The 16,768-nt window shown below is 32.1% G+C and overlaps 1 protein-coding gene across 1 annotated transcript; it reads left to right on the top strand.

Moving 5' to 3' along the window:
* Window positions 1-10,991: 10,991 nt before the first annotated feature.
* LOC133329776 (protein commissureless 2 homolog) lies at window positions 10,992-11,495 on the top strand. Its single transcript, XM_061538241.1, has one exon. It carries the CDS (start codon window positions 10,992-10,994, stop codon window positions 11,493-11,495), a length of 504 nt encoding a protein of 167 aa, XP_061394225.1.
* The last annotated feature ends 5,273 nt before the right edge of the window (window positions 11,496-16,768 follow it).

Below are 16,768 nucleotides of genomic sequence, written 5' to 3'. Positions count from 1 at the left end.
TGGAAAGTACGCTTTCATTTAATAGAAGTACGCTTTCCTTTCAGAAATGTAGCATTTCCTTTAAGAAAAGTAACCTTCCTTCAAGAAAAGTACCCTTTCCTTTAAGAAAAGTACCCTTTACTTTAAGAAAAGTTCATTTCCTTTAAGAAAATTACCCTTTTCTTTAAGAAAAGTTAATTTCCATTAAGAAAAGTACCCTTTCCTTTAAGAAAAGCACCCTTTTCTTTAAGAAAAATACCCTTTCCTTTAGGAATAGTACCCTTTCCTTTAAGAAAAGTACACTTTCCTTTAAGAAAAGTACCCTTTTCTTTAAGAAAATTACCATTTTCTTTAAAAAAGTACCCTTTCCTTTAAGAAAAGTAACCTTTCCTTTAAGAAAAGTACCCTTTCCTTTAAGAAAAGTACCCTTTCCTTTAAGAAAAGTACCCTTTCCTTTAAGAAAAGTACCCTTTCCTTTAACCCTTTCAGTGTCAAAAAAATGTTGTCGGAATAAAAATCTAAAATTTTGTACTTAAAATCATATGAAGGCCCAGAGTTTAAAAGAATCAATTCTTATGTTAACCCTCGGACAGTTTTGTCTATCTTTCAGCAAAAATAAAGACATCAACTGTAACGGTACATAGGATAACGAAAAAATTGCAAAGGAAGAGAGTAATTTTAAATGTCGAATATATTCGACAAAAACACTGAAAGTGTTAGGAAAAGTACCCTTTCCTTTAAGAAAAGTACCCTTTCCTTTAAGAAAATTACCCTTTCTTTTAAGAAAAGTAAAGAAAAGTACCCTTTCCTTTAAAAAAGCACCCTTTCCTTTAAGAAAAATACCCTTTCCTTTAGGAAAAGTACCCTGTCCTTTAAGAAAAGTATTATTTACTTTAAGAAAAGTACCCTTTACAATGTCCATAGATGGAAAAAATGCACGCCATTCTTACTATATATTTATATAGCAACCGAAATCCTCTTTCCTTTTCGAAAATTTGGGTCACCCGTTACCATGTACTCTATACGAAGCTCTTTTATTGATTAGACAACCAAGCTATCAATCTCATGGCATACCTATATATGTACCGATATATTACTTTGTTATTGTCTCCATATTTAATGCGAAAAAAATCAATTGATAACTTAAATTTATCAACAATTCAAAATCTTCCATGCTACGTCATAATTTACGATCAGTATCTATTTCAATTTTTATTTTGACAATTTATACAAGCCTGTAATCTAATGAAATGATCTTGCTTTCGGAAACCGGTTATTAATAATTTTCTAACTCTACTCTAGATACCGATTAAAATTTTGTTGTGATTTTTATTAAAGCCACCACTTCTCCGGCAATCTCACCTAATTCCCTTGCTTTTCTTACGTCAATTTGTTTTGAAGTGAATTGCTAAATAACAACAAATATCATCCCCAGTTAGTGGTGTTGGTAGTTCATTGATAGCCCTCCTCTGCTGCTAAGCGATAATAGTTGTTATTGTGTTTTCGCAACGCATTAACAACCTTTAGAACTAATGAACTTGTACTTGAAGAGAACTTTACTACAAAAACACAAACAGGTGTTTGTGCGTAAACATGTAACGCACACTTTACGTACCCTTACGTTGTGACTAATTGTCTCTGATTCACTAACTAACACCACACAACTACAGTGGGCTCAACGAATTATCATATTTATGATTGTTTATCTCAGTGAAACTCATACGCACTCTGTACACTCTCTCTCTATCCCCGTTATGTGTGAAGCTCTTCTCTGTCTCTCTTCGCAATATAAAAGATCATCACTTGATTGGTAACAGTTCTTTTGTTTATGTATGTAGGTGTGTGTGTATGTTTGTGGGTGGGCATGGTGGTGAGTGTATATTTCTGACTTAACTGGCAAAGAATGACAAACAGATGACAACCTGTCGTCGTAGCTTTTGTTTGTACTTCTACATACCAAGAGCAACAACAATGACAAGAACAACAATACCAATGCAGGTATCACTCTAACGAATCAAGCAAAACACGATCGTTGTCGCCGTCGTCGTCGCTAACAACGTCGTTGTTGTCGCCGTTGTCAGGCCTTTATGTGGTGAAGTGGTTACTTGTTATGTTGTTGCTGGTGTTGTTGTTATTATTATTGCTGTGGGGTTGCCTCAACAGTCTTGAGGCAAAACGAAGCAAAACACCAGTTAAATTAAGTACAAAAAATGATTGCAAACAAAACAGTTTAGTTAATTGTTGTAAACATTGGCGAGCGGTTTATATATTTTTTTTTTGTATTTTTTTCACTGGAACGAATTTCTTCGATTTACGAAGGAAATTAATATAAAATATTAGTTAAAAAATAAAACTTTTTATTAAAACCGCATTTTAAGTCGAGTTGTTTATCAATTTGCGCGCCAATATCGTTTAACCGGTAAACCCAAAAAGCAAAAATATTTGTAAACAAAAATTAAAAAACTGGTTTTAAAACAAACAAGCACACTCACTCATAAAAGTTATTAACAAAAAAAATGGTATTCAGTGAAAAATCTTGTGAATAATTATTAATTCCTAATTAAATGACTAATTGTTGACATAAAAAAATTAACAACAAATAATAAATAAACAAAAATATAAACAAAACAACCGAAAACATGTGTTAAGAATATTAAAAATAAAACAATGACACTAGAGAAATTGGTTGGAAAAATACTGAATAATGCGTATAATCCGGAAATTAAATACAGAGCATACAAATAAATAATTATGTGAGGATTCATACTTGTCACGTGTAGAAAATAATATAAAGAAGAATCTGACTTTGCCTTAAATGAAAGGGGTTTTTTCAAAAAAGGATTTTTTTTTGAAAAAAGGGTTCTTCTCTGAAATGAAAGGGTACTTTTCTGAAATGAAAGGGTACTTTTCTGAAATGAAAGGGTACTTTTCTTAAAGGAAAGTGTACTTTTCCTAAAGGAAATGGTACTTTTCCTAAAGGAAAGGGTACTTTTCCTAAAGGAAAGGGTACTTTTCTTAAAGGAAAGGGTACTTTTCTTAAAGGAAAGGGTACTTTTCTTAAAGGAAAGGGTACTTTACTTAAAGGAAAGGGTATTTTATTAAAGGAAAGGGTACTTTACTTAAAGGAAAGGGAACTTTTCTTAAAGGAAATGGTACTTTTTTTAAAGGAAAGGGTACTTTTCTTAAAGGAAAGGGTACTTTTCTTAAAGGAAAGGGTACTTTTTTTAAAGGAAAGGGTATTTTTCTTAAAGGAAAGGGTACTTTTCTTAAAGGAAAGGGTACTTTTCTTTAAGGAAAGGGTACTTTTCTTAAAGGAAAGGGTACTTTTCTTAAAGGAAAGGGTACTTTTCTTAAAGGAAAGGGTACTTTTCTTAAAGGAAAGGGTACTTTTCTTAAAGGAAAGGGTACTTTTCTTAAAGGAAAGAGTAAGTTTTTCTAAAGAAAGGGAAAATTGTTAAAGGACAGGGAACTTTTTTATACGAAGGGGTACTTTTCTCAATTTGAATAAACTCAAGCCATTGATCTTATGATAAATTGGTTATGTTAATAGATTACAATGTCCTTATATGGGAAAAATATTTATATTTAATTGGAGTTTACCAAACATTTTGAACTACATTATCAAACAGCACGACTCTTTGGAAATTTTCTCTAGTCATCTTAAACGTTATACTGGTCTAGTATCCACTATGAATAATTTGCACCATTTAAGAAGAATTTAAATCGTTAATTTTTCATACTAAAAATTGAACACTCCATACACTGCATCTCGCATGACAAATTACAGCCCCCTTTGGTTGGAAAATGCGGCAAAAATCTTTCAAATGCCAAAAAGGTGTGGTTCCGTTCTACGGATGGGCCTATATATACCAGTTACAATACCAAACATACTAGGAGTAGTCGCATCCTATCTCATATTTCGATACTTGATTTCCGATTGGCGGACATAACAATTTAATTCTGATTATGAACATATGTTTTATGGGATCTCCGACCCCATGATTTCTTCGTCTCATAACTTTAAAATAGCTGCACGAGTTAATTTTCGTTTCCCAGAAAAAAAGAGTTCGCAATGTATCCACCATCCCAATTTCTAGTTCACATTCTGCCTTCTATCCATGGTGACTTTTGAAGAAATAACTTTAAATGCAAATATGTCAAAATATTAATTTTGAAATAACGCTGAGATTGCCCAGCTATATTGGAGGGCTCTTCTGTCCATTTTTGGTATCATAGAAAGAAAGTGGATTCATCCTCGCAAAATAAAAAAAAAACTGAAGATGTCGAATAATGTCTTCTGAATAGTGAGACTACACTTCGATATTCTAATTAATGAATCATCGATATTTCAGTCCTTGCAGAAAATGCAAGAGAGGGTGCTTGTAGATCAGAAATATAACCATCAACAATAACAGGGTTTTACTATTTTTTAATTATTTTAAAAAGGTACTCAATGATTTTTGGTCTCATCTCATTGAAAAAATGTAATGCTTATTTTTCCATTTCCTTTCCATTTGAGCTGACGATATATATGCTAAAGCGACCATATTAATTACTTGTAGATCATCATAACTTACATTTCCTTTTGAAAATGTGAAGAGGGTTCTTCGATCTACTTCTCAATATTTGAGATAATTTTTCACCATGGAGACGTTAATTTGAATTCAATGTGAATACAGGTGTTCCTGTTGGGAGGTCCTCATTGTATTATTAACCTCATCCCTATAAAATATATTAATTATTTTCTTCCAACATTCTAATCCTTTCCATATATATGCCCAATATTCCGGATAACTTGTTTGTGGATCAGTATAACTTCCATATCGGGAGAGGCAGACTTTTCTTAAAAAATGGTTTTCAGAACTTTTTTATAAAAATCTCCGTCTCCCTCTGGACTCACGTGTTCGAACCACGAGTTATAAATCTAAATGACTTTCATTCATAATAAATTTGTTTAAAACAAAAATAGCAAACAATCAGCAAAATTTACCAACTTCTGGTCAATTCATTCTGACTCTGATTTACGACTACTCATCGTTGTTTGCTTAGCAACTTTTTTTGTTGTTTTCCTGGTAACTGAATTTCGATGCAACGCAAAACTGCCAGTTATCGTCGTCTTTATCTAAATGTAAAAAAAACCTGAGGCTAACATTTAAAAAAATGAACAGTAAATAAATATTTATATGAGAAATGATTTTGTTGTTATTGATTTTATAAATAAAAAATAGTTTTGTTGCTGTTTTCACGGTTGCGGATATAACAATTTAAATAGTGTTAGAAAGAGGAAATAAATAAATTATAAAGATGATTTGTGAACAATAATAAAAATACAGATATTCTGTAAAAAACATTAAAGGTTTTGGAAAAAAATAATAAATTTCAAGGGAGAAAATTTAGAATCACAAAAATCTAAGCCTTTCCAATCCGGCCTTAATATTAATTTGTTGTAATAAACCCCTCAACTCAATATTAAGATTTAAAAGCTATTTTATGACATTTAAATCTCCGACCAGTCCCCGAATAGCAGCGCCTAACTCAAGCAGAAAATGTTTTAATGAGTGTTTACCTTTGCGTACTTGTTCTCCCCCTCCCCCAGAGCCTCTTTTTACCTCCTATAGATATCGATTAGCTATGATCAGCTAATTAATGAATGAGAATGGCAAATGGTCAATAGACAATTTGTGTAAATATATTTCTATATATGGGGGATAGATATGCACGCGGGCAAAATTAATATTGACACACTTAACAAATCTCATAAACGTAAATATACCTTGAGAAAAAATATATGGCGTCACATAGGCCACATGAGAACGCTAAAAAGTGCACGTACATATTTTAGAGAAAACAAAAATGTTCTGGGCTAGTTTAGAAAAAATAACTTAGGGAATTTAAAGGGGATCTTTGAAGTAATTCATTCGATCAACGTCAAGTGTTAGGTTTCACGTTTTTTTTTTATCTTGATCCTCAGAATTATTTGCAACATTCCCTCACGATACTTGTTTACGATTGGTTTCATGGTTATATTTAATTTTAGTTCGGGTACCCATCCACTTTGAGCTGCTCTATCAAGCAACTCGACTCTTTGGAAATGTTTTCTGGTATTCATAAACGTTATACGGATCCAGCACCCTCTATGGATAAAATGGACTCATTTGAAAAGGACTTAAATCGTTAATTTCTCATACTAAAAATTGAAACCCCCATACACTGCATCTCACATGGCAAAATACAGATACCTTCGGTTGGAAAATGCTATCAGGTGTGATTTAGAAGGGGAACGGCATCATATCGTCATCCTTTCTGTAATTTCGATTATTTGGATTTAACCCTAAAGATATTTACTTTTCCCAGAGTTGAGACTGTGTCCAATTTTTTAGGTATTTCTAGTACACATTCTGACTTCTCTCCTTGGCGCTTCTTTGAAGTAATAACTTTAAATGCAAATATGTCAAAATATTAATTTTGAAATGAATATGAGAGGGTCCAACCAAGTAGATTTTTAAAATGCCTGTTACCTGAAAGAAAGAAAGAAAAATATTTTTAAAATAACATTTGAAATTTTGTTGGCTTTTGTCATGTTTTGTTTATATAGTTTTAATAATATATTAGAATAGAAATGTTATATTTGTTTAAGGTCTAGGACTTACAAGATCTTCTAATGTGAGAATACCTTTTATAGCCCTTATAACTATTAAGGACTTACCCTTAATGATATAAATTTTCCAACGTTGGGGTTAAGTCCGATTTTTTAAGTATTTCTAATACACATTCCTTAGGGCTTCTTTGAAATAACTTTAAATGCAAATATGTCAAAATATTAAGTTTGAAATAAAGCTGAGTAGGCCCAGATTAAAATGCCAGTTACCTGCAAATAAAAAATAAAATTGTGGAAATAATATTTTAAATTTTATTTTTGAGTTATTTTGTTTTATAAATTTAATAATATATTAGAAATGAAATGTTATATTTTGTAAATGTCTAGAACTTAGAAGCTCTTCTAGTGTGAGGATACCTTCTATAGCCTTTGTAACGTCTTCTATAAACGGAAAATCTTTAAGGCATTCTCCGTATATTTTTCAATTACTTATTCCCCTTATCAGAAAAAATATTTAATTAATATAAAATTTCCTTTCAACTGATTACATTGTTCGATACCAAACAAAAATATTGGCTAAAGATAATACAAAAAACCATCTCTTTATAATAACCCCATTTCCTGTAAATCCGCAAGTGGATTTCAATATCTTATTTTTTATTTGTCATCCATTGACTGCCTTCAAGTTATTGACTTCTGTAACAGACAAAAAAATGACAACGACACGATATTCATATCTACTATCTGCCACCCGCTCGACATACTGTCACACAGGCAAATAAATAAATATCTCTGTACAAATTCGTGGTAATAATTAACACAGATTTATTTTTTTAATTTTTATTGCAAGAACACAATTACAAAAAATGATATCAATTTTAATGGCTTGTGTGAGGATTTACAATTGTGGCAGATATTGAATTGTTGAAGTTATTTATTAATATATAAAACGTTAAATAGAAATATGTTCGATTTTTTCCGAAGACTTCCGTCTGAATTATTATGGACATCAATTGATATTTCTGTAAAAATGTTTCAATATAAACGTAATGAAAAAGTAAATATGGATCGTAAGCAGTTTCCAATTGTACCAGCAGAGGGGATAACTATTCATAAAAGCCAGAATGCTACATAGGAAACAATTGCTGTTCATTTGAAGTCTCACATTAGTGGATCGGCATTATATGTTGCTTGCAGTAGAACGCAGCTGGGCTTTTTCGGCTGGGTTCATTTATACCGCCAAAACCATTTAAAGAAAGTGATAATGTATAACTGGAAATTACTAACTTACGAACGAAATATTTTCTCTGGTAGACCCAGCCTTTTATTTCCAACAGATTTTTTTTCTGGCTGCTCTAGGCTTAAATTTGTTAATAAATATTTCAACGAGAAAAACTTCTACTCTTTCGATTAAATTTCCACATGAAATACAGGAGCTATTGATCGCTCTAAACGAAGGCATCCGTCTGAATTTTTATGGACACCAATTGATATTTGTGTAAAAAAGTTTCAATATAAACGTAATGAACAAGTAAGTATAGATCGTAAGCAGTTTCCAATTGTACCAGCAGAGGGGATAACAAGTCATAAAAGCCACGATGCCACATATGAACAAGTTACTGTTCATTTGAAATCTCGCATGAGTAGATCAGCATTATATGTAGCTTGTAGTAGAGTGATTTTATCAGCTGGACTATTTCGGCTGGGTTCATTTATACCGCCAAAACCATTTAAAGAAAATGATAATGTACAACTGGAAATGACTAACTTATGAACCAAATATTTCTCTGTCTCCACAGGTGCTACATCTGAAAAAGTTGCTGTTCATTAAATTTGTTAAGTATTACATGAGAAAACCTTCATCTATTAGATGTACATTGTAATAGAAAATACAGGAACCATTTTCTCTAAACGGTATTATAAAGAATGCTTTGTTATGGTTATCATAGGTCATGAGCCATGGGAGAAAGTGACACATAATCGTTTCTTTTTTTATCTGGAAGCAGTAAGGTCTTATATTTTAAAGAATACTTTTTTCCGAGCCCATAGACATGCTCTTTTTTAAGTCCTATTTTTTTCCTGGGACCCATAATGCACACACTTTTTATTAAAATTATATTTTTTCTGTTAGCCCAGGGGGATTTATTTTGTAGAAGCTAAGGTGTGGACTATTTTCTTGAAGGAGTTTTAACTTTAACTGCAAGTATGTCAAAAAATATTTTAAGGGACCATTAATGTGCTATTTCTTTAGACATATCATTTGCTGGGACTCATAAGCGTACACTTTTTAAAGAAAATTTGGTTTCTGTGATCCCTGCAAGAAGGTGTCTCGAAGCCATAATATCGTACTTTTTAATGAATATTATTTCCGGGCCCATATACGTGCTATTATTAAAGTCATATTTGTTCCTTGAAAAAAAAAAACTTCAGAAGCCTGAGCCTATTTTTCATAGGGCGGATAATTTAAAGGTTTCAGAACTTTTTTTACAGAAAAAATCCATAGAGCCCTGAAGGCATTTCTTTTCTATATAAAAAAGTCCTCAACTGGATTACATTTTTGCCATAGGCATGAGTCTGTTTTTTTAGGGTGGCTAATTCAAAGGTTTAAGAGCTGATATTCGTAATGAAATCCCCAAAGATCTCAGAAAAAAATTCTTGAGGAAAAATACACAGAAATCTGAGCCAATTTTTTATAGAATTAAATCCCCTGAATGCCTTTTTCAGAGGTCTGACTTTATGTTAGTCCTCAGATTTCTCCCATAGAAAAATGACTTCAGATACATTAGCCTGTTTTCTTAGGGCAGATAATTCAAAGGTTTAAGGGCTGCTCTTCATAACTTTAAATGGAAATATGTAACAATATTGTGGCTATTTTCGGGTCTCAAGTATACATCCGAGCTATATCTTTGGTGCCTGAACATATTTTTTCCCCGACCCATAAACGTGCTCTTAATTAAGACCTATTTTTGCTGGAATTCATAAATTTTTATGTATTTTTTCTGTTAGCTATGGGAGCCTAAAGTATGATATGTAGATTTTTTTAGAAGCTGAGGTGCAGATTTTTTTCTTGAGGCGGTTTTCGGTACCAGTTTTTATATTCGGAGCACAGTTTTTTTTATAGAAAAAATCTCTCAGAACCTAGAGTGTATTTTTCAGAGAAAAAACATTTAAACATTTTATAGAAAAAGTAGAATTATTTCCTGAGAACACTTTATAGAAAAAAATTTCTCTTAGCGATGCCATTTTTTCAATAACAAATTTCTTTAGAGACCTTAGCAGACTTTTTTCTATGCAAAAAATTGTTTTAAAATTATTCTAAAAAAAATTGTCCAAATATGTATAAATATGTCGAAAGGCTTTAATAATCACTTTTAATGCAAATATGTCAAAATTTTTCCTTTAAACTGGAAATAGTTCCTAGATGGCCCAACAAGGTCAGATATCTAATCCGATATTATGTTTCCTGCAAAGAAGAGAATAAAGAGTTGTGTTGATGTATTTTCGGAGGCAATAAACTGGGACCCATAAGAGTGCACTTTTTAAGGAAAAATATGGTTTTCTGCCATTTATGAGGACCTGGAAATTTTCGCAAGGATATTTCTTTATTGATGGAGGTTTAACTTTAAATGCAAATATGTCAAATTAATCCATTGGGAAGATGTAGCAAATTATCTGCGTGTTTTCCATTGTATGGATAGAGGTTAAGGGCGGTTTTTGGCGGCTTTTCCTTCGATGAAAAGTTTACTGGTCCTCTGTCATTTTTTCTGTGTATTTCATATTTTTCTGAATTCTATTTTGCATTTATGGATTATCCAGCATTATCCAGATTTTTTCCGTACAATTTCTCACATTTTAAAAATATTTCTTTAAAATTATTTCAATATATATTTTTTTACTATTGCAGTTCATATTCTATTGATTTTAAATATTAAAAACACATCTACAATATATTAAAAAAATATATATTTTTTTATTACACAAAGAAGAAAAATAAAAGTATAGCGGCACAAAAAAATTAATTAACATTTCTATGTTAATGAAAAATTAAAAAAAAAGCAAAAAACAAACAGAATTACGACTCAAACCACACTCCAGGCGTAGAAAACCAAATCACGACATCAACATCAACATCAAATTGTTAAACAAAAATATATATTTATAAAAAAGCATTAACAAATAAAAAAGGCATTAACTTGTGAACATTTTGCAAAGCTGTGATAGTAACGCTTCAGTGTGAAAATCTAAAATATTCAACAAATTCCGGCAAAGTCGCCAGTCACAACATGACAACGAATAACTAAAGACGATAAAATAACATTTAAAAAAATATAAACGAGAACTTAAAGAAAACATTAAATAAAATAATATATTTAAAAAAAGTAACGAAAAAGAAAATCTCAAAAACTAAAACGACATGAGTGAACTATTGACAAATCTCACAAATTCCACCTCGGCCGCCGCTGCGGCTGCAGCTGAAATTGTTACGAACTTCTCGTCGACAACAATTGCACCCATAGCCGCCTCAATCTCCGATTCATTTGATTTTGATTTATTACAAAACTATTCAGTGTTAATAAATAAATTGGAACAATTGGCCTTGGGTGTTGATCCGAATTTGGAAAATATTTCCGTCAATCACAAGGAATTTGAAATCTCTTTGGCAAATGGTGGCACTGTCGATTTGCTGGGTGATCCCATTGCCTCAAGTCGTGCTGGCCCGCCACGCATCACCTATGCCAAGGGCCTGGATGAAGCCGACTATTCACGTGTTGTCAGTGATATATGGATTGGTATAATACTGACGCTACTCATAGTGTCTGTGATATTTTTCATATGTGCCTGCTTTTTGTATCATAAATTTCAACAGTGGAAGAATTCATGTAAGTATTTTGGGAAAAGGGAAAAAATTAAATTATAAAGAAATTACAAAAATCTTTAGAGCTCTGAGCTCATTTTTTCTAAGGGAAAATATCCTCAGTGCCTGATGATATTTTTTCTATGGAAAGAAATTTCTCAGAGAAAAAAGTTCTCAAAGGCCTGGTTACATATAAAAAAAGTTGTTAGATGCCTGAACTAATTTGTTTCTATAGAGTAAAAGTCATTAGAGTCCATAGCACATTTTTTCTCTATATAAAAAAAAATCATCAGAAGCCTGAGAACTTTTTTTTCTACAGGAAAAAGTCCTCAGAGGCCTGAGCAAATATTTTCTTATACAAAAATATTCCTCAGTGGCCTGAGCACATTTTTTTCTACAGGGAAAACATTCCTCAGAGGCCTAAACACTTTTTTCTATAGGAAAAAGTCTTCAGCGGCCTGACCACATTTTTCCTATACGGAAAAAGTGTGACCTGAGTAGTGGCCGAATGCCCTCAGAGGCCTGAACACATTTTTTTCCTTTAGAAAAGAAATCCTCGGATTTTTTTTTTTTTTTTTTTTTTTTTTTTGAGGAAAATATCCATTGAATCCTGAGCCTGAGCAGAAGGCGGATCATTTAAAGGTTTGAGGGCTCCTAAACGGAAAAATAAGAGGCCCTAGCATTTTTTTTTTTTTTTTTTTGTTACACGAGAAAAAAGCTTCAGAGGAATGAATATTTTTTTTGCTATTGAAAAAACCGACGGAGACCATGTTTTTTGCCTTTAAGAAGAAAAATCCGATTAGGCCCGAACACATAGATTCTTTGGAATCATCAGAGGTCTAAAAATTTTTTCTAGAGGAAAAAATTCTATGTTTTCTATAGAATACATTTTTCTTAGAACGGACATTTTAAAGGTTTCAGGGCTCCTAAACGAAAAAATGTCCTCAGAGGCCTAGATTTTTTTTTTTTTTGCTGTAGAAAAAACCGACACTTCGCATTGCACATTTTCAGAGGTCTGACCATTTTTTGTATAGAAAAAATCTTTAGAGGCCAGAGCCTATATTTCTTAGAACGGACAATTTAAAGGTTTCAGGGCTCCTAAACGAAAAAAGTTCCTCAGAGGCCTGAATTTTTTTATTTTATTTATATAAAGAAAAAAACGACGGATATCACTTTTGTTGTCTATGGGAAGAAAAATTTGATTAGGACTGAATACATTTTTCCTTAGAAAAGAAATTCTCAGATATATTGAGGAAAAAAATCCACAGAGCCCAATTTTCAGAGGTCTGGCTATTTTTTGTTCAGATTTGTTCTATAGAAAAATTACTTCAAAGGCCTGATTCTATTTTTCTTAAGGCGGATAATTCTAAGGTTTAAGGGGCTGCTCTTCAGAACATTTTTCTGGAGGAAAAAATCCACAGAATCCTGAGCTCATTTAGCAGAGGTCTGACTATTTTATATCCTGAGCATATTTTTTCTAAAAAATATATTTCTAAGAAGACAGAACTTTTCTTCATAACTTTAGACCTGAAAATCCCTGGGCGCATTTTTTAGAACTCTGGTCATAAAACCTCTGATAATTTTTTATAAAAAAAATCCTCAGAAGTTGGACCAAATTTTTAAGAAATTAAGAAATTTTTTCAAGAGAAAAAAAATCCACAGAATCCTGAGCATATTTTTGTTTATAGAATAAAAACCTCAGAGTACTTTTTTACAGATAAAAATTCCTGAGCACATTTTTTTTTTTTTTTAGGTCTGACTTTTTTATAAAAAACTCTCAGAGGTCGTACCAAATTTTTTCTATAGAAAAAAATCCCCCTTCTTCATCACTTTAAATGCAAATATATCAAAATATTGTGGCTGATATTTTCGGGTCTTAAATATATATACTTCCGATCTAATATCTTTGGTGTCATAACTTTAAATGCAAATATGTCAAAATTGTAGTGCTGTAATGGTCCAACTAAGTAAATTTTCCAACCGATTGCCTGTTACCTGTAAAGAAGAAAAGAATTAATTTTTGTTTTTCAAGATTATATGGTTACTAACCTGGTCTTTCCTCCACATTTTTGGAATTTAGATTTTCAAAACTATTTTTTGAACTTGCCAATATTTCGATACCACAATTTTAAGACTCAGTAGTTCATTATTATTTTGATTATTTATGATATGCATCAAAACGGGTGGTCTCCAAGAAAAGAATCATTCCTGAACCACGAAATGTTTTTAATTTACTTGGGTCACGTGAGAAGCATACTATGATATTCTATATTTTCTATCTTTATAATTTTATTAACTAAAAAAATATTTTATTTTACAATATTTGTTTCCAAAACAAGTTTATATTGCGATCCGCAGATACTTCATTTAGCATTTGTTGCCATGGCTCCGCCTCTCGGTTAAACTTTCCATTAGTTCACACCTTTTGCTCGTTCGTCTAAATCACGCACACACACCCCAAAAAACGAGAATTTTGAAAAAAACGTGCCTAAACTCTTATGTTCTAGAAGCTCACATAGTATAGCGTTTTATCATATGATAAATAAAATAAAACAAACGTAAGCATTTGTTATTCAAAACGAAATATATTACCGAATTAACGCCAATTTAAATCAGAAAATAAACAAAAAACAAAACAAACACCAAGCCAGGTGGGGGGAGAGCCTCTTTTTAACCTCTGTGACGTAAAAAGTTAAACAAATGTTATAAAAACTATTATCTGGCCAATAATCCAGCCAAATAAAAAACATTTTTGAATAAAATCTTATTTTTCTTGACGTATGTAAAACAGTTTTTTGCCAAAATATCTCAAAACGGAAAAAGATTTTGTAGTTTGTGATTTATGTAGATACGAGAAAAAAACGCCAAAAGATAAGCAGCACCAGCAATCCACCCAGAATTGACCTTGTTGTTTGTCTAAAAATCTTTTTGGCAAATATGATTATCATAATACCAGAAAAGTCGTAAAAGAAAAATACAACTTAACGCTGTTGGATATCTGCTGCTGTTTTTTTTTTACAATGACAGTGAACTTGAGTCATAAACGTAGGGGAAGATACACTGTCAAGTAATGCCACTAGCACCAAAATTTGCATAACTTACGTTTTTTATGATGTGCCAAACAGATTCAGGGTTTTAGTTGATATTTTTTTTTATTGCTTTCCGTTTTTTGTGGAAAAAGTTTAATAACCTCTATGAAAACAACAAAGTTTGATAACATTCCTTGTAATCACAAATGTTTAATGTATAGTTCCATGCTCATTTTAAATCCAAGTACATATGGTGCGTATAACTAACGACACAACGTATACGCCATTGAGATCAATCACAATAGTTCATAGTTTCTCAAATATACGATGAGAATGTCTCACCAAACGCACTTCAAAAGAGACTGTCACGAGAATCCATTGCCATATAGTAACAAAGCCGCAATCTTGGAATGAATAAATCAATCACTTCATTGGTACAAAAAAATTGGTCTCAGAAAAAGCAAACCACCTTCAATCCCCCCCAAAAAGTGATCCGTTAGTACCAACATCGTTCCTCGTCAAGGAGTTAACCAATAAAAATATCTTCTCTTCCCCAATAGGCAACTAGACGACAGAAAATTTTGCATTGATGTTCTCATGAACATAGTAGGAGAGATTATCTCCCCATAGCTCAGTGTTGTGCAGACCTACATTGAGAGTTAGTTTGGTGAGCGTAACTGAGAATTAATCACCCAAAATGACTGAAGAAAAAAAGAAATTAAATGAGAGTATGTTTTTTACCATTTAATTTGGGAAATTTTGGGCATTATAGGAAAATAAAATAGAGAACCAGTCTATTGTAAATAATTACTGAACAGGTCTATTGTGAATACCAAATACTTACGATCATTAAAATACAACCATGCATATTAAATAGAATGAAGAACAAAGAATGGAAGGAAATTAGACACAAGGCAGACGCTGTCCCCTTTTAAAGACACAGAAGTACAAGGAGCAAAGGAAAAGGGTTATAAGGTCAGCTTATTTAAAGTCAGAGACTTAGTAGTAATATAAAATGTAGACACAACAGTAGGTAGGTTAACAAAAAGCTATTGCCAAACATTTAAGGGTCCTCATGTCATAAACAAGGTGCTTCCGATGACGTAATCAAAGACATTGAAAATTGTCAGATCACCCAAATTTCTTATGATGGAGGAGTGATCGAAGCTTGTAACATAAGATTGTGGAAGACGAAGAAGACAAATTCACCACACTGGTACGATGGTTCGCAAATTTTATTTCTCCATTACTCGAACACTACGAACCTGACAAGAGTTTTTAAGACGTTGCGAATAGGTATTTTTGTTTTATAAAAATAGGTAAGGTCTTGTTAAACAGGGATCTAATTTTGTATACAATCCACCAAATATATGGGATTTTTCTTGTTGAATGTTTGTATACTAAAATAAGATAGTTTTCTATACTCCACACTACGGACTGATATGCATGTGCAGCGTGTTTGCTTGCCATATGTGAGATAAAGAAATGCGTGTGTCCACTCCAAGCACGCACCTTACGGAGAATATTCGTGTCAAATCCATATAGACCTCCGTTTAATAAATGGAATATAGACTCAAACATTTCGTGGATCTGATAATAACTTTAAATGCAAATATGTCAAAGGGTGTAAAGAGACGCTTTCCACTATCTGCTTCATATAATAGCTTGTCATTTAAATCCTCAGCACAATGCCTTCACCACATTAAATTTCCTTACATCCTTTCAAGATGTCGACGAATCTGGATAGGGTTTTAGGTTCCAAATTTCGGGACTCTGTGGACAACCTAAAAGACAAATATGACAATATATATAAGTATAAAGATATCAATGGGTGTGGTGCATTCCTTACGACTAGTTTGTCATTGAAATCCTCAACACCTTAGCCTTAACTTTCCGGGTGCCCAAAGGATTATTCACTTTCCGCATTTTCATGTGGGATGTTCAGGTTCCGAACTTTGCCAATAACTTTAAATGCAAATATGTCAAATGCCACTTAACAATTTGTTTCGTAAATATTTTCAATAACATTGTTATGTCAATTGATCAGTATTTGTTTTGTGGATGAAAAAATCCTTCATCCCCTTCCTCAATCCCCTTTTCCCTATCTGTTATTTTTTAAATACCAAATTATGTAAATGCTATTTTAATTGATTATTTTTATGCCAATACATACGGGAGATCCAACTAACTACTACTACTACACATACACTATGTATGTGCATTGCCTACGCGTTGTAAAACATAACTCAAAAACATAATTAAGTTATGTAAATGCTTTGGTTTGCATTATTTTTGTGTTAAACAATT

This window comes from Musca vetustissima, unplaced genomic scaffold (genome assembly GCF_032173495.1).
Source record: "Musca vetustissima isolate MV318-11 ecotype Yass unplaced genomic scaffold, APGP_CSIRO_Mvet_v1 utg12527, whole genome shotgun sequence".
NCBI lineage: Eukaryota > Metazoa > Arthropoda > Insecta > Diptera > Muscidae > Musca > Musca vetustissima.
The sequence above is the reverse complement of the archived record's forward strand: the minus strand, read 5'-3'. Positions and strand labels throughout refer to the sequence as shown.